Genomic DNA, 18878 nt, shown 5'->3' on the forward strand with positions numbered 1-18878 from the left:
GGAACATTTTGCTTAGAAATTCAATGGCGAACCAGTAGATCAACCTCCCTACTTTGGTCGATAGGTGGCGACTCAGCAATGTCTAACATTTGAATACCAGAGAAGAAGACTGACGACGTGACCAGACTTCCGTGTTTGGGTCTGTGGTTTGATCCCCATGATTACGATTATTCCCTTTTCGATATGTTAAGAAAGATATATTGCTAACTGTCAGAATTCCAAGCACTCGTGTTCAGTTGAGTCTTTACGGTTTTCGTCCTTTGTATCGTTAATAACGCGCTTTAAGGATAATTTGCGGTTGAATCTTTTTTGGGTTGTATTTTAAAATCTTATATAATCGAATTCTGCTTTATGTATGCCACCGGTGGGGTTTGGTGCCAACTCGGCACCACCAAAGTGTCGCTAAGTTTGAGGGAAACCTTAAACGGCAGCTCGTCAAGTAAGAAGCCTGTAAAGCAGAGCAGTGACCCTGAAGGCGTTAAGAATGTTTTGAAGAAAGTAGGATCGACCAGTACCAGTTTCATTGGTCCCGCATGTCGCCCGGCTAAGACCGCATCTCACCCGGCTAAGACCGCATCTCACCCGGCTAAGACCGCATCTCACCCGGCTAAGACCGCATCTCGCCCGGACAAGACCAAGCCCAAGGGGAAGAATATTGAAGACAGCTTGAATGACTTCTACCAGGAACTAGAGTCTTTGGACTCACCGGACGCTGCTCCGCGTCCCCCGAACCAACAGGCACCGAACCAGGACATACGCACCAGAAGAGAGCCGCCAAATACAAACCAGAAGAGAAGTTACGATTCCTTCCAATATTCAGGCAACGATCCTAATCGCCAGTCTCAACAACAACACTGGCAGCCGGATGTCCCGTACAACCACGACCCCAAGCGACAACGACCCAGTGAGGATGACTACTGGCGACCACATCATCCCCAGATGATGGGTTTTCCGAGACCGCCCCAACGGTTCCAACCTCCTCACCCCCGCTTCTCTGGGCCATTCCCAGGCCCACCACCAGGACACTTTGTGCCCCATTGGAACCCCTACCCCCATCCTCAGGACTCCCACTTCCCACCAGACCAATTCCTCCCACCCGGCATGTGTCGTGATCCACAACCTCCGGGTTGTCGACCCAGTCCTCCATCCCATCCGGGCAATGACCGTTGGGGGGGTTGCAGCGGAGAGCCAGCCTGGCCTCAGAATTCTGCAGCAGAAACCAAACTGGTCAACTCACAACAAGAGGAGGACTACACCACCAAAGACCCAGACTCATCATCGTCATTGTCACTGATCTTGATGCGTGGGTTACCGGGATCTGGTAAATCAACGTTTGCTCGGTAAGGAGTTGGTGTTTTCTCCAACACAGTGTGATGTTAAATGTTCTTGAGTTTAGTAAATATCCCTGACATGGATAACAGCAAGGCAGTGAGATAGTGATGGGTGTAAATCCTTGTCAATATAATCATTTTGACAAAACGTGTCAATGCTTTACAGGGAGCTGGTGTGTACTGGGCCCAGTGGGGTGATTCTCAGTACTGATGACTACTTTGCCAACCAGGACGGCTACCTGTATGATCCAAGTCTGCTGGCCATAGCTCATCAATGGAACCAGAACCGAGGTATAGTGGTCAATATGAGGGCAGGTTCAATGCTAGGCAAAAGATTATGATTTATAAATCCACACGAAAATATCGAGCAATTCTAGCGATGTTGAGTTTCTCTGCCATTATGGAACTTGTTAATGCTACTGCATTTGCAAACCATCTATTCATCCCTTTCATGTTCCATGCAAACCTGACATTATTACAGGAGGTATACAAATAATTTGATGAAAATAATAAATACTGAGAGTGAAATCAAACGTTAACATTTTGGTCAACTCCCAGCAAGAAGGTACTGGGTTTGAGCCCCATGTCCTCCTCCGCATGATGTTGGCATCCTTGAACTTACTCAATTGACTAGTTAACCAACTCACTCACTTAACTAACTAACCCCTCTCCCTAGGACTGTAGCTGATAAAGCCATGCTGTAGGACCCTTAACTAACTAACATAAACTAACCTAACCAAGCTTAATTTACCTTAAATAACTAACCTTAAGTAATATAACAAACTAAATAACCTCAACAACCCTTACTAGCTAAACCCTCTCCCCTGGTCTCTAGTTGATAGAGCCATGTTGTAGGACAATTAACTAACTAACTAACCGGAACAATCTCTCTCTCTCCGTGGTCTATAGCGGATGAAGCTATGCAGAAGGGTCGTTCTCCACTGATCATCGACAACACCAACTTGCAGGCATGGGAGATGAAGCCCTACGTCATCATGGTAGGTGGCGCTCTCAGATGCAGACTAGTAATGGTGCTATCCATTTGTTTGGTATGCCCACAATCCCAGTCGGATCTCCCAGCTTTCTTAGGGCATTGATGCATTGCCGCATTGAGGCACGCCTCCTTTTCTTTGGAGATATCAAGCTCCCACTGGGGCTTCTAATGAGTAATGGAGTCGCAAAGTGCGCCCTATTTAATAAAGTTGAGATGTATTTTCTTTCTCTTTGTTCCACGTTGGTGTCTTTAATGTCAATGTACACTGCTCTTAAACACTTCATTGCGTTGCTGCTTTAATCCGGTCACCATTGTATGCATTGCACGGTCTTGCTATGCATGCAATACAATGTAAAGGTTTTTTTTTTCGAGCTGGTTTGCTAAAGAGCCTAATGTTGCTAACAACAATGACTAGCCTCCTACTACTGCTGCCACCTCCAGGCGTCCATTATTCTCCCACTCGTCGCACACAAAAGACTACTGGAACACTTTTAAGGTGGGAAGAGCCAGGTCGTTCTCGTTGAGCAGGTCGGCGTACCAGCACAAAAGGCCAAATGGATAGCAGCATAAGGACTATAAAGACCCCATGATACATACAACTCAATGTGTATCCTGAGGGACTCAATCTCAATTCTTAGGAATAAACCATTCCGGGATGTTCCATTTTGGAAAGAAATGTACCGCTGCGAAATTACGTAGTTTTCTTACAACAAGTATTCATCAATGTTGTGGTATATGTATACGGTACGTGTGTTAGGACAGGATCATCATGAGTTGTTTTGTGGTCTACAGGCCCTGGAGCGAGGGTACAGAGTCTACTTCGAAGAACCAAACACTCAGTGGAAGTTTGATCCCGTTGAGTTGGAGAAGTGAGTTTTATTTCCAAACGTGGTTGTGGGTGTGTGTATTGAACTGAGATTGTTATGAGAAACACCATTTGTGCCACATAAGAAAATAAGATGCATCCAGCATATATTAAATGAATATATGTTTCAATAGTTCAAATTTAATACATGTGATTTTGCTTTGGGATTCATACATTTTTGTGGATTAATTAGGCTATATTTCTACATTTTTATCATTTTTGATTGCCCTATCATCCTTATCACGTTGACGATTCTCTATGTGAATGAGGCCTGTCAATCAAGCAGAAGCCGGGTTGAACATAGACCAGAGCAGTCGATCAGTAGATCATACATCGTAACCAGCAGTCTACGGTCTATGAGCGTGTGCGTGCATCTTACCAAGGTCTGCCACTTTTATAGACGTGAACATATTCCTGAATGTGCTCTAACCCGTTTGCTGTCTTACACCTTGTCTAATATTGACCAAGCAGCCACGTTCGCTTCTTCAATCGTGGAAGATTTTGGTATGATATGCAAGCACATCATCTGTTCTGGAAACAATGTATTATCTACTGATCAACTGCTCTGGTCTATGTCCAACCCTGCTGGTGTTTGATTGATAGGCCTCCTTTACAATTTGAGAAGGATAATAGGGTAATAAAAATCCTTTCTGACGCAGTCTTCTCCTTTGGCTCATGAGAGAGAAAACATCTCGTCCTGAACATACACGCACACACTAACAAACTGACCGCCTGAAAGTGAGCGACTGATCTGTAATGTTCAACCACAAAGCCCTAACCTCCCAACCCTGACCTGTGTCCCCAGGAGGAACAAACATGGCGTCCTGCAGCAGAAGATCTCCCAGATGTTGGAGCGCTTCTGTTTCCCCATCTCCGTGGAGACCGTCATGACGTCACAAGAGCCACTGCACAGCGGCGTCCAGACGCAACACCAACAAAGAAGACCTTAACCAACGTTTATTTTTAATTTTCTATTCAACGTTCGTTATCAGATCAGTAACTACATTTTTACAGTGTTACTCAGGGTTGCCATAGGATCGAAACAACTATTTTTTACATTGAGTGTTTAAAAGATTTAGTTTAGATTTGAACTCTTTGGTCTGCGCTTTTAGATAATAAACTTTCTTAACTTTAAAGGTGTAGTGTGTTTAGTGGCATCTAGCGGAAGGACTTGACAGAAATGGATTAAAATATTCACAAGTATGTTTTAAAATAGTGTGTAACCCCATGAAAATAACAATCTTGTATTCAATCCGTTATAATTAGCCCTCTGTATCAACATGGATAGCAGGTCTTGTTCCACAGAGCCTGTTGCATCGCTATGTTTTTACAAAAGCCCAGAGTTGACCAATGGCCCTAGATAGGACACGTCTTAAATGTTAATCATATTTGCTTTCTAACTTGTAAGCTATGACCTATAGTTTAACAGACTAAAAACCAAACTACTATTTTGGAAATATCTACTGGCCCCTTACAGGCCAGTACAGGCCAGCGTTGCTTATATATATATATATATATATATATATATATATATATATATATATATATATATATATATATATGAAAAAGGAGAAAAAAAAATTCTATTAAATTCTTCCACATTTTACAAATTAGGCTGTCAACCCACCAGAGAGTAGAGGTTGGCAATAAGACAATATAGATGTTGACGTTTTTTAATCCAGAACAGTCAATTGAATTGGTCATACGCATCTGCTTTTGTATGCTACATTCAATTGATCATTCAAATTCTAACTTCTGTATGAAATGTTTTCTAAAAATGGAAAATCTATCTTTTTTATTTAATTCACTAGTATTTTTGGTGTTTCTGTATAAAATAAGATTATAAATACTATGTGTATATATGGTTGAACTGCTCTGTTTCGACCACGGCAAGGCCAGAATATCAGCCTGCTTTCTTCTCTGTAGGGGTCTGGTGGTTCTGCCGTTCAACTCCCCGCTAACATCCACAGCCTTGCAACCTTGAGATGCCCTAACCCTTACCTGCTTCTCAATGAATGTTTCTTTAAAATATTCAGTCGCTTTGGATAAAAGCGTTTCCTAAATGACAAAATGTGTCCTTACTGCCCATGTATCAGCAGTAGAGAAGAACAGCTGAGTCTGGATATGAGAGATACGTTGTTCGTCTCCTCTTCTCCCTCCTCTCCACTCTGCCCCCCACCTCCCTCTCTGTCTCTCCTCCATCGGCCCAGTAGGGTATAAATAGCTTGTCAGTGGAAGTGAGCAGCGGACGAAATCGTATTACGCATGATTGAAGAAGGAAAGACCGCATCCTGACACACACAGACACACACGCCCAAACACAGAGTACACAGACCCCCGCAGAGACTAATGATCGAGACGCTCCGAAAATATACCAACCTCCTATTTATAGTGACAGCCGGAATTCAATGCGATACTGCATGGGTGTTTTTAGAACCACAGAATAGCATTAAAATAATTGTCCAACCGTCGCTGGCTGTTATGACCGGTCATCTCTGCTGAGACATTTGAAGAGATCATGGGAAACAGATTTGATATCAACCAGACCTTTCCTCTGTATGAAGACCTAGTATGTGCCATTGAGGAGATAGGGGTTAGGGACTTTGCTCTATGCCTCCAGGTAGACTGCAACCATTGGGGTTTGTAGTGACTCCAATTTTGTTTGCACTGTTTTTCAGTTTTGTGCCATCATTGAATGATGATGTATATGTGAGCCCTTTGCACTGAAAAAAATATGAATCACTCATTCACATAAGCTATGAATCTGAATTAATTTTTAGGTAGTGGCCATCCCAAAATGCACCAGAATACGGGAAATCACATCTACCAAATTCAAAATCTTCTGGGGGAGGACCCCCAGACCCCCCCCTCCATGACATCGCCCCACCCACAAATGAAATCACCACTAATACAGACATATATCTACACATAATTTGTTATTATTTTTATGATGGTGATGAAAAATTGTGGCCACTCATGAAAGTTGCCCATCCCTGCTTTAGATATAGACCGTCTGCTTAATGACTTAATATAAATATGAGTTAACCATGGGAGAGCCATCCGATAGGAGAAGAACATTGGAGCTGAATTACATTTAGTGTTAAAACAGTGATGAGGAGGCTGTATCCCAAATGAGGAGTTTAATATCAGGAACTTGAGATGATTAATCAGTTTATCTCTGCTCCGGTGCTTAAGTGAAATAATGAAATAATAGGCTACTGTGATAAATCAAAGCAGGCGATCATAAACACACGCTCGCATCAGATCAGACGAGGGCTTTTAGTGAAGGAGGGCAGTCATTAGTAATAGGCAATATGTAGGCCTATTGATATTCATACCACTGTTGTTATGACACCAATAAAGTGTAGACCTATTCCATATTAAATATTTGAGGGGGGTTGTTTTTGATAAGATTTAGTTTGACGTGATATTAGTGGGTGGAGGATCATAACCCCACACAACCAGTCAATTCCATGATCCCTGCCCTTAACTATCCATAACCCTTAACCCAGAGAACCTCACCGCCTTACACCTAACCCTTCTCAAAACCTAAATCGAACCGTTAACTCTGAACCCGCCCAGTTCAGACAAAAGATCTGCGACGCAACGACTTGCAACGAGCCAGGTCCAGTTTAAGAACGCAACGATGTGGCTATTTCTCTTCAGCCAATCAGGACACAGCACAGACCAATTTAGGCTTATTAATTCAATGCCTGCAGGCTGATGCACGCTAGGGGGCGATGTTGAGCCATAAATCCTTCACAGTGGGATCCCATGGAAGTAATTGGTAATAACTGCTGAGGTAAACTGGACCACGACCACCCCATGCATGAATGTATTTACCAAAAAGGCGTAGGCCTACACCTGAAGTAAACTAGCTCAATAACGTCGGGTTTATGCAAACGTATACACCAAAGACCACATTAGGCCTATCCCTATTTTTCGTTATTTATTTTCAACATTAGAAATAATCATCCATGCTTTTGAATGGCGAGGTGTCGAGACACATTTAAGTGAACGAAAGTAGTTGATAATTTAATGGTATTTGGCCCGCAGCAACAAAGGCATTGGCGGTATTATAACGAGGGACGCTCGTGGGACGCTCGTTGCTGGTTCGATCCACGGCTCCTCCTAGCTGAGTGTCGTCGTGGTGTCCCCGTGGCCCTGCGTGGTTGACTCTGCCGTCGGTGTGTGACTTGAATGTGTGCATGAATGGGTGAATGTCAGTTAACACTGTAAAGCTCTTTGGATAAAAGCGCTATATAAATGAGGACCATTTACCATTTAGGGCTTTTTGTTGTTTCCAGTTGACCGATTCTATTTTACAATTTTACATTTTTAGAAATCGATCTTAAATGCTGCATCACCCATCATGCACGTTCATTAGAAAGCAATCCTATTTTGTAAAGCAATCCTATTTGAAAACTTCGTAAAGTTAAGCTTTGGTCGGTCGTGAGACGGGCGTAGAACGCTGCTGGTAAATGTAAATTAGCCTCAACTTGCGCACGCAGCGTGCTGGAAATCAGAGTATCCTTAATACACTACATTTACCCTTTGATGCATTTGTTGTTTTGACGCATACATAAGTGCACTGTAGGCCTACTACACACACATGTTGAAGCCTCTCTCTCTCTCTCTCTCTCTCTCTCTCTCTCTCTCTCTCTCTCTCTCTCTCTCGTTTCGTTCTGTACAACGAACGAACATTTCGTTCTGTGGAGCACGAAATATTAGTTAAATATTGACACATATAACTATAGGGTGCACTGTACATGTAACACTTACCCATGCTACTTGTGCTGTGTCCCATGGCACGCAGCCTATATCTTCCCTATGTGGAACATTTCTATATTGTGTGCGTATGTATGTGTATGTTTGTTTGTATGTCTATTGTCTACAGTCTACTGTCTGAGAGAGTGTCCACCCTACCGGAGTCAAAAAGCTGATTCTGATTCTGATCCTAGAGTAACAACATCCATGGGTGGGCGTGTCTTGCTGTTGACACACGTGACGTCACCCGGGGCACGTAGTGAGCGGCGCATAGGGCGGGGGCTGTTGTGTTTGTGTCTTCTTCTACGCGCTGTGTGGAACTGTCGCTTTCCTCGGTTCTACGCTGTCGTCTCTCATTAAAGACCAAAGGAACACAAGACGTGTGACGCTGTCAAACCGTTTGTGTCGCGTTTCTCTTGTCGTTAACATCTCGAGTGAAAATGGGGAGCTGCCTCACGGTCGGACCGAATGAAGCCCTGGTCGTGTCTGGTAGGTGTCGCTCCTTCCCATCCTAGCCGCGGAGCTACTCTCTAGTAGCCTCGTTTATGAGGCTATATCTATCGCTGTTGTAAACCACGGACCCGTGTGATTGGTGCTTTAGTATCGTCGCTGTATGCGGTTCTCCCGCGTATCAATGTCGAGCGGGATGTGCTTTCTAGTCAGGCTTACGTTTCAAATCCCTGCATGACAATCCTTTTAAAGACGCCAGCTTTACGCGAGCTAAGCTAACTGTGTGTGCGTGTGTGAGAGAGAGAACTAACGACGGTTGCCGTCTGTGATTATGCGATGACCTGGACCCTGGCACATAGGCTACTTATCAGTTGTATGCATGCATGATTCAATTACTCTGTTACTTACTTTAAAACATTGACTGTATGTCTGTATGTGTTTTAACGATACATGTAGGCCTTTTATCTTGTTTTCCAAGTTCATTTTCACAAACTTAGGTTAAAAAGTAGGTAATCTGTTTAGAAGTGACCCTGTAAAATATGTCATAAAAAATGTGCTGTGAGACTTGGTCAAGCCCGTTGGTCCTTACTTGTTTACAAATATTAGGCTATAATATCATCCAGATGATGGAGAATAGGGATTTCATTATTCCAGAAAGTTTAATAGTTGGTTTATGATAGTAAGCTACATGCCTAGGTTCTGAATAGCTTCCATTGCCATTATGAAACAACATACTTGACGAGAATCACTTAATCCATATCAATCTAGCAAGGTTAAGCTATAACCTCTAAACCCCACCTGTTGCATATGGTCAGCAGGGTCCGTCATTAAACATCATCCGTCATATAAATCAGCCACCATACTCTACATTTTAGGAAGGTAGTTGGTGTAAGGAGGACCCACAACTCACCCTATGGGAGTGTCGGCCTCTAAATGCTGACAGTATTGTGGTCATCCTAGACTATCAGCAATGAGACTTATAATTACTCCAGCCTCCACTGCCTCCTGCTATGACTGCTTGTTGCTATGTAGTTTTACAGGTAGTAGGTGAACAAATGTGCTATTTGCTTTAAGCTACACATATTTAATGTCCAAGCTCTATCATTAGGGTTTTAAGCTGGTAGCTAGCAAGACTTGTACCTAATAGTCCACAGGCATTGCTCACTATTGTAACACGATTGGAGATGAGAAATGGCTATACATATCAGTGCAGTATATGACATGCTGGCTCTATTGCATGAAACATGAAATGGGGGAGACCACGCCGTTTTACAATAATAGAGAATTTATTAAAGTAATAAGATAATTTTAACAGAATTAAATTGGATAAAGATAAAGAAGTGTGGTGTAAGTCAGTTAAATGTAAGTAACCAAAAGTGTTAATGCAAAGTCAGTCTATGTGTAACAAAACAAAGGACAAAGAAAGCCAAAACGCCAGGAGGAGGGAGCAGCCCCGACTGTTGTAAATGCAGGGCTTTTATCCTGCTACCAATCAGGCACACCTGAACTGCATCACCTATTAAAGGGAGAGAGAGAGGACAGGCAAACCAAACAGCAAGGGTGGAGTCAAAGCAAGGGTGGAGTCAAAGACTCACCAGGGTCGTCACAAGTGGTTCTAAAACTTTACTCATGTACCCTCTTGAAGACATTTTCTCAGCCATGCAGACCATTTCACCAGCACAAAACCTTTTGGAGAGGGAAACACATTTTTCTTCACATCACTTCTTGTGACCCAACCTGATGTAAGAACATTTTTATAAAGTCAACAAAATAAATCATGGGTGGCTTATGACTGCTGGCTTCATGCAACTGTTTATTTCTCCCCGGAAAAGCACAAAGCCACAGGGGGGGGTCAGAGCTTGTGCACGTAACTCCGAACCTGACCACATCTAGGTGTTTCCGTTTTAGCTTTGCTTTTTGCAGGTTCTCAGAAAATATTTAAAATATTGTTGCAAGTGGCCTGTATGCATGGCCTTCACATGGTTTTTGCAAAGCTGTACATGTCTTAAAGATATTGATGTGGATGTTTCCATCATTCTCATATGTCTGTTTTTACATTTCTCACAGTGCATATATGTTTTTGAGTTTCTGAAAGCAGTATTTTAAGATGGGATATATGTAATTATAATTTGTAAGCCCATGTTGCAAATATAACAACAAAAAAAAACTTTAAAATGTTGATGCATGATTGTGGACTATATGGAAATAATACAATTCCAGGTCTTCTGAAAATGTTTTTGGTCGCTGTGTCATAATTCAGCTTAATATTTAATATATTGTTGCTTAAGGCACACTCATTAACGAGAAAATGTCCAACTGGCACTGCATGTTGAAAAGGTTGCTCTAAACAGACCCAATTTAACTTTTTGTTCTGTAATAGCTGTTCAATCTATGACTGTGTTTTCTCCTTGGTCCCCTCTGGAAAGATTCTTCACAGTTTTAGCATTGGATGGTAAAAAGGATATATTCCCATACTGTCACTGCACCTCAGGTGGAAGGACAGTGGATCAGGAACTGTGGTAAACTAACCGATCCTCTGTATAGAACATGATTTGCATGTCAACTTGTGTTGGAGATTTCTAAACACAATGTTCTGAAATTCTCCCAGATTGGATAACAGTAGTTAATTTATTTTATTTTGTATAAATAAAGGCTATTTTATCTTGCTACAGTATCTTGCATTGGTTAAGCGCAAGGTTGAGAAAATATAAGTCCCTCTTGATTTTATAAATGGTGCGAGAGCCGAGTGTAATCAGCTGGCAGTGTTTGGCAGCAGCATAAACAAACTGACTTTTACTTTATTGGCCAAAGCTGGAATTTTCCACTCATCACATGTCATTTGGTTTAGATTTTGGAGTTGAATGTTTCACAATAGGCATCTCACATGATTCGCTTTTAGTCACATGATAATGTGACAACTGTATGAAGTAAAATACTTTGGCCTAAATCTATGTCTCAGAACCATTGCTCTAGTGGGTTACTAGAGGCCCTGGTGACTAGTCTACACATGGGGTTAAAGGTTAAACCGCAAGCTGCCTATCAATGGTCAAACACAGTTTTGTAAATTAACACCTCACTCTCGCTCTCACTCTCTCTCCTATGCTTTGATTGTTCTCCACCTCACATGGTCACTTTGGATGAGAGCTTCTACTAAATGACTCTATGTGGTGCTATAACCTAACTCGGAGCATGCTTTTAGACGCCAGGGTTGGGGGTTCCATTCTCACTCCCATGTTCAGAATGTATGCCACTCTAAACTATTGCTCATTGCTGTTCCATTCTGTGCCCGCAGGTGGGTGCTGTGGATCGGACCAAAAGACCTACATGGTGGGCGGCTGGGCCTGGGCATGGTGCCTCATCTCCGACACACAGAGGTGACCGCTCACTTAAACGTTATTGATCACTCAATAAAGCCAATCAGATGGTCTCTCTGGACTCTGTTGCCTGTTAGGATGGGTTGTTGTTGGTGTCCTTAGCTGTAGCTATGGCAACCTTTTTATTTAGTTAGTTACTTTTTTTTTTTTTTTTAATCTTTTGACTGTTTGTATTTAACTTGTATGCTTATCTCGTACTGTTTGTTTTTGTCCTGGACTTTAGATTTCCATATGAAATTAGATTTATATGTGAAAAATAAATGTACATTTATTATCACCAATCCCAACCACTATAATTATTTTAATGAATGTTATGCAGGTTGGTGTATTCCTAATCCAGTGCTGTTTGACTGTTGCCCTACATGGACGTCTTAAGTGTTCTGTGACCCTTCTGAAGGGCCATAAACCCCTTGTTTGCTATTACTATCCCTGCATTCTTGCAGTCTACAGCATAGTGTGACTAGTGACTCCAGACCACACTGCCAACTGTTAGCCACTTCCTGTTTCGGCAGTGATCTCCCCGTTGGCCCATTCAATGGTGTTTATTGTCTGTGTTAAGTTCTGCTTTCTCATTTTGTTTCATTGGAACAAATTGGGAATGTAAAATATACTGCATCTTTGTTTTGAAAGTATAGCCGCTACAACAACATAGCACCGAAAGACTCGCTTTCCAGCATTGATTCATACACTCACATTCTCATATTCATTTACTCACATTCACACACTAACTCATATTCCCTCACTCTCATACACACTCACACTCACTCACTTCATCAGCCACTCGCTCACACAGACATTCTCCTCCTCATTCGTTCATCCATCCCACTAGTATTTCTACATGTCCATTTCTGCCTGGTGGTGTTCAGGGATGAAGCGATGAGCCGTCCTGATGCTGCCAGTAGACCTGCCCGGTGCTCTGTGTTTCAACCTGTGTTCCCCCTACAGGATCACCCTCGAGATCATGACCCTGCAGCCCAGGTGTGAGGATGTGGAGACAGCAGAGGGCGTGGCCATCACTGTCACGGGTGTGGCTCAGGTAAGACCTGTGATATCACCTAGTTGCTCCTTGCACTTTTATCCAAAACAGCTTACAGTGAATTCCGATAACATTGAGCAGCAGGTAGGGGGTTATAGGGACATCTTCCTAAGAGGCGTTGAAGGTAGTCTGCAGACTTTGGGAGTCGGACATCAGAACCTTTCAACTGTCAAACAGCCTGAAGAATGGAGCTCTTAAACCTTTTCATCTCGGGACCCAAAAGACATGTTGTCTCTCAAATTGTAGGAATGTAGACCTATAAAATACAATTATACAATAAATGTGTGTGTTGTGTCTTCAACTCAGACTAAAGCGTTGTCAGTTAAAGACACCGTCAAGTTGTAATGGGGATGGAAATCCTAGATTTGCTGGGCTGCCGCACCAAGTCAAGCCACACCCCTATTGTATAATGGGGAAAAAAAAACACATCAGAGTTGTCGGAGAGTCAAGCCACTACACATCTCCAACTGGATCATGACCCATTTTGGGTCCCGACCCAAACCCGCAAGAGACTATTGTACTGACTTTACCACTACCACCCCTCTGTTAAAGACAGTTGGAGGTGAGATGTGATGCAAAATGTCTTTTTATATTTCTCCAGGTGAAAATCATGACGGACCATGACCTGCTGGCTATTGCCTGTGAACAGTTCCTTAGTAAAACGGTGACTGAAATCAAAGCTGTGGTGCTGCAAACCTTGGAGGGACATCTTCGCTCCATCCTGGGTAGGGAACGTTTTTATTGTGCTTATAGTGGAATTTAATTTAATTGAGAGTGCTTGTACCGGAGGAGCCTTGAGAGACCATCCAGATATTCAAGGTTATGTTTTGCAATTATTTTCAGTCCGGCCCTGGCTGGACAGTTATGTCTTCAATCAGAATTTGGCGGCATTTCAGAGCTGTAATCACGATTGTTGTGGTGACCAAATATGGGCAGTTGCGTAACTGATTGACGTATTCACAACCAACCTAGCACTGGCATTCATTGTCGCTAAGGTTGGCAAACCTAAAGGGAACTAAATTATGTTCATTGGGGTACTCCATTGTGTGGTTGTTACTAGATGTGTCTTGTGTGTGCAGGCACCCTGACGGTGGAGCAGATTTACCAGGACCGAGACCAGTTTGCCAAGCTGGTGAGGGAGGTGGCTTCCCCCGACGTGGGACGCATGGGCATCGAGATCCTCAGCTTCACCATCAAGGTATGTCCAAGGAGGGAGAGGGAGACAGAGGGAAAGAGGGGGGGAGAGCGAGAGAGTGGGGGGGGAGGGGAAGGGCGCGAGAGAGCTTAAATAACAGTCGTAGACACAATGTCTAAAATCATTAAACCCATTTTTTATATCATGTGTTTCAACATAAAAAGTATTTTCACATACATGTTTATGCCAAGCTGGCTGCTCCTGAAGGTGTGTCTGTGTGTTTTCTTCAGGATGTGTATGATAAAGTAGACTACCTGAGCTCCCTGGGAAAGACCCAGACGGCGGCTGTCCAGAGAGATGCTGATATCGGCGTGGCCGAGGCAGAAAGGGATGCTGGTATAAGGGTACGTTGGCACTGCTGTGTCCCAAGATCATTCATTCATCACAACATGAACAGTGAACAGTGAATAAAGTCAGATGATGATTTGAAGATTTGAGAGAAGATAATGACTTCTGATTCAAGATGTTTAAAAGTAACATGACCACTTTGGTAGAACCATAACCATCTGGGGAACCTCTCCGGACCTGGGAGTACAGGTGTCGTAATACATCCCCTGTCCCCGGCCCTCCTTCCCACCACAGGAAGCCGAGTGCAAGAGGGAGATGATGGACGTCAAGTTCCAGGCCGACACCAGAATGGCCGACTCCAAGCGAGAGCTGGAGCTGCAGAAAGCCTCCTTCAACCAGGAAGTCAACACCAAGGTTTGCATTTTAGGTTTTATTTTGTTTATCCTGGCTCTAATGCATTATGGAGGCTGCGGCTAATTAGAGAGAGTGGATACTGTGGTTGCTAAGAGCTCGCTCACCCTGAGTATGGGAGACTGTGTGTGTGTGTGTGTGTGTGTGTGTGTGTGTGTGTGTGTGTGTGTGTGTGTGTGTGTGTGTGTGTGTGTGTGTGTGTGTGTGTGTGTGTGTGTGTGTGTGTGTGTGTGTGTGTGTGTGCGCATTTCTATGTGTTTTGTCTTTATATGCATGTCTGTGTACGCATGCATGTGTGCAGCTGTGTGTTTATAGAACGTGACAAGATGCAATATATAGAAGGTACAGGAGGATGGCAGTGAAAAATAACACCTGAACCCTTCTCCTCCACCAGAAAGCGGAGGCCCAGCTGGCCTACGAGCTGCAGGGGGCCAAGGAGCAGCAGAAGATCCGGCTGGAGGAGATAGAGATCGAGGTGGTGCAGAGGAAGAAGCAGATCACCATAGAGGAGAAGGAGATCGACCGCATGGAGAAGGAGCTCATAGCCACCGTCAAGAGACCCGCTGAGGCCGAGGCTTACAAGATCCAGCAGCTGGCCGAGGGACAGAAGTCAGTGTCTTTTCACACACACCTCCACGTAGTTTTGTTCTCTTAACTTGACACCCGCTGGATCTGAAACTTCTCACAGGACATGCACAACAGCACAGCGTTCTACTGAGCCCAGGAGGAAATTAAGTTCCAATCATGTGGGTGTGCAGGCGTGTGTGTGTGGTCCACACCTGCCATAAATGTAATGAACCAATAAAGGACCCATCTAGAAACGGCGTTGTGATATTGTTGTTCTGCACAGGCTGAAGAGGGTGCTGACAGCGCAGGCGGAGGCCGAGAAGATCCGGAAGATTGGAGAGGCAGAGGCAGGCTCCATCGAGGCGGTGGGAAGGGCCGAGGCTGAGAAGATGAGGCTGAAGGCCGCAGCCTACCTGCAGTACGGAGAGGCTGCCCAGACCGCCCTAGTCCTGGAGGCCCTGCCCAAGGTAACGCACGCATGCACACATACATACATACACACACGCACGGACGCTTTCACACACACAAGCTTCATTCAAGCTTACGTATTCAACATGGTAGAGTATGATCACTGTGTTATCTCATTCGTTCCTCATCCATACATTCATTCTTTCACCCCGACCCAACTCTCTCCCCACCCCCCCCCCCACCACTCCAGATCGCAGCAAAGGTGGCCGCTCCTCTGGCCAGAACCAATGAGATCGTCATTCTTAGTGGCGAAGGGAGTCGCGTGACTAGCGAGGTTACCCGCCTGTTGGCCGAGCTTCCGGTCACTGTCAACGCTCTCACAGGCGTGGATCTCTCCAAGGTAAGCCTAGTGGAAGTCAGACCAGATTGATGAACACTGCCCTCACAAATCGACTGGAATTTACAGTGACTTTTAGCATCATGATTAATCCAGTGATGATATATTTACCTGTGTGTGTGTATTTTGCTTATTTAAACAGATCCCGTTGTTGCAGCAGCTAACCAATGCTCAAGCCTAAACACGTGACACCACATCAGTCCAACATCGGTCGTATGCACTCTCATAGACTGCCTTTTAATACACTTGAGGAATTCACTTGTTTTTATTCATATATATATATATATATATATATAAAACAAGTGGGTTTTGAGAAGACCTCTGGTGCCTTACTTTCTACAGGACCAGAAAATCAGCATGTACTGCTGTTCCTTTTTTTAAACGTTTTATTTTTTATCATCCTTTACTTTTTTTTGTGTGTGTTTTTAGTTTCTTGCGTTGTGCACAACGCTAAAGTGACATCATTATGAAATTGTCGATAAGTGGAGTAGGTCCTGTTACCAACCCCTTATCTTCAAGTATTTTTTTATGCTTTGAAATTGATCCGTAGGACAACATCACCATGGTAACAAGACACTTGTTACACTTGTTATATCTTGTTGTTATTTTCCCTGGTCTTGTGATTCATACTCACCTTTCTGTATCTCTCTTCCTCGATTTTGGCTAAAAGTGAACCTCACTTTCCCCTCCACAACTACCTTACTAACACTAGATTGTGTGTCTACAATCGCCATGGTTCACCCTGATGTTTTGGATACTTTTATTTACTCTTATTCAGGTTATTTTAATTATGTATGTGCATACATTTCAAATTAATGCAAGAGGTGCTCAAAATCCTTTTTTTGAGAAAAACTCTTTAACTGTACAAATGTCTGGTGGGGGGAACACGTCGCTTGCCAGAGATTTGTACCAAATGTTAGTTTTACTACTTTGTATCACAAGGACTTTTGTTAGTCCTAGAAAAATGACACTTCTAATTCCTCTTTGGAAATCAAACTGAAAGGTAATCCATAATTTGTGTTAGCGCTATGTTGTGGTAAAGTCTTCTTATATAGATATTGAGTATATATGTTTTGTAAAATCGAAGTAAATTGGTCCCATATTAGGAACGTATCGGTAATGGGGTGTTTAAAGGAGGAAATGAGGGTGATGCCAGCCTGGTTCTCTCAGGATGTTTGTCTCAGCGCGTGAATTGTAGGGACAGTGAACGCTGCACTTGCTGTGAATTGATTGGTTTTGGAAGTAAGTGGCAAAATGGCTATGTTTGGTTCTTTAATTATTATCAAGCGAATAACTAGGTAATAGCAGAAGACTGGTGACATAATACTGTTCTATTCATAAATTGTTCTATTCATAAAATAGAGTCCAAGCCATGTTTCTACAATTACTTGGTCTGCCTCATGCTTTTATACTTGTGCCAGAGATATATATATATATATTACTGTTACAAATACTGCTGGTCAATATTATCCTATTATATTCAATATTATCACGTTTCCATGCTTTTTCGGGCTAGTACAACTACCCCACTCTATCAGCCGGCTTCATATGTTTGAAACAAAAACATTGAAGGCAGTTGACGTTTAGGGACTGAGTTCTGCAAGCTGTTCTGTTTAAGTTGTTTGTGTGGTGTTTGCTTCCCGTAAACCTTCACTCTGTAATTAATGCATGGACAGCCTTCCACCCTTCCACCGATTGGCTATGTGACTTGTCTTTCCAGATCCTTATAGGTTACACAGCTGCTATGGCTGTGTCCATTGAGCTCAAAGGCAACATTCAGACATTTTCAGGTCATGAGCCGTACCGGATGGAGTCCCAATAACAAAGCTTGTCCCGTTCATCTGGTGATTATCTTCCCCTGTTGCTCTCCTACCGACAATCAGGAAGAATCCCGAAGGGACCAACGGGGTAGTTCTTTGGGCAGTCCATCAATAACTTGGGGCCTCAATCCAAACGTATCCAGTTGCTCTCTTAAGGCTGTAGTTGTAAGTTCTCCTTTTTAACAGGCATTTATTTGTGGGTGGGTTTGATATTGGAAGTCAGCCTTCAGCCTCTCAGGAAGCCACAATAGTATGCTCCAAGACATGCTTTTACCCCCCCCCCCCCCCCCTTAAAACACCTCACAAGTACTCACTCTGACACGGCCAACCGTAGATTATTTGACGTTACTATTAAATTCCTTCAAAATATTGAATGCATCATTTATGACCCCTTGGGAGAGCCGATATTTCCTGTTTGTTCTTGGATACAGTGTGAGTATGAGCCAAGGAGGAATGACAGTGTTCTGTCAGATTGTCAGTGTCAAATTCTCCCTTTCTCCACTCCTTTCAATTATAGGGGGGCTCTCAAAATACTGTGATGGTATTTGCTTATAATCGATTTATTTGATATCCTCCCACCTCTAGATCTAATGTATAGCTTTGATTCAAAATGTTTTGTCAAATGGTTTAATGTTATTAGCTTGTTATAAATTCACATCTCAAATGGCCATGAGATAGTGCATGCCATCCTTGTGCTTCATTTGATCGTTTTGACAATTCATTATTCTGTCACTCACAAATAAAACCTTAATCTAAAAGTCTCCGATGTGAAGTGTTTTTTGTTGAGATGTGGATCAGGCAGCAATTATTTTAAACATGGTTACATCTTGTTTAAGTCGTAGACCTGTTCGGTTAAAATAAATCAATATGTAATAGATACTGGGAAATGCATACGGCTAGTTTTATTCATTTTTACTAGTGAACTGAAACAGGTGCAAATATTCTGCTTTCCCATAAGTTCCTTATATGGCGTGA

The 18878-nt window shown here is 43.0% G+C and overlaps 2 protein-coding genes across 2 annotated transcripts; both read left to right on the forward strand.

The window, feature by feature from the left end:
* Positions 1 to 149: 149 nt before the first annotated feature.
* n4bp2l2 (NEDD4 binding protein 2-like 2) lies at positions 150 to 4636 on the forward strand. Its single transcript, XM_084466912.1, has 5 exons — positions 150 to 1340; positions 1498 to 1622; positions 2241 to 2329; positions 3118 to 3194; positions 3996 to 4636. Exons 1-5 carry the CDS (start codon positions 352 to 354, stop codon positions 4138 to 4140), a joined length of 1425 nt encoding a protein of 474 aa, XP_084323038.1. The 5' UTR covers positions 150 to 351; the 3' UTR covers positions 4141 to 4636.
* Positions 4637 to 8241: 3605 nt separating this feature from the next.
* Positions 8242 to 18664, forward strand: LOC311342522 (flotillin-2). The gene is made up of 11 exons (XM_084467351.1): positions 8242 to 8446; positions 11700 to 11781; positions 12727 to 12817; positions 13419 to 13542; positions 13897 to 14015; positions 14243 to 14356; positions 14595 to 14714; positions 15106 to 15320; positions 15562 to 15745; positions 15937 to 16086; positions 16226 to 18664. Exons 1-11 carry the CDS (start codon positions 8398 to 8400, stop codon positions 16262 to 16264), a joined length of 1287 nt encoding a protein of 428 aa, XP_084323477.1. The 5' UTR covers positions 8242 to 8397; the 3' UTR covers positions 16265 to 18664.
* The last annotated feature ends 214 nt before the right edge of the window (positions 18665 to 18878 follow it).

This window comes from Micromesistius poutassou (assembly GCF_964030765.1).
Source record: "Micromesistius poutassou genome assembly, chromosome: 4".
Classification (NCBI taxonomy): Eukaryota; Metazoa; Chordata; class Actinopteri; order Gadiformes; family Gadidae; genus Micromesistius; species Micromesistius poutassou.

What these genes read in the sequence shown, in the direction of transcription:
- n4bp2l2 (XM_084466912.1), top strand. Translation starts at nt 352, where the DNA reads ATGTATGCCACCGGTGGGGTTTGGTGCCAACTCGGCACCACCAAAGTG. An exon ending in TCAATGGAACCAGAACCGAG is followed by an intron (nt 1,623 to 2,240) that starts GTATAGTGGTCA and finishes CGTGGTCTATAG; the next exon opens with CGGATGAAGCTATGCAGAAG. An exon ending in GATCCCGTTGAGTTGGAGAA is followed by an intron (nt 3,195 to 3,995) that starts GTGAGTTTTATT and finishes CTGTGTCCCCAG; the next exon opens with GAGGAACAAACATGGCGTCC.
- LOC311342522 (XM_084467351.1), top strand. Translation starts at nt 8,398, where the DNA reads ATGGGGAGCTGCCTCACGGTCGGACCGAATGAAGCCCTGGTCGTGTCT. An exon ending in TGAAGCCCTGGTCGTGTCTG is followed by an intron (nt 8,447 to 11,699) that starts GTAGGTGTCGCT and finishes CTGTGCCCGCAG; the next exon opens with GTGGGTGCTGTGGATCGGAC. An exon ending in TCCTGGAGGCCCTGCCCAAG is followed by an intron (nt 15,746 to 15,936) that starts GTAACGCACGCA and finishes CCACCACTCCAG; the next exon opens with ATCGCAGCAAAGGTGGCCGC.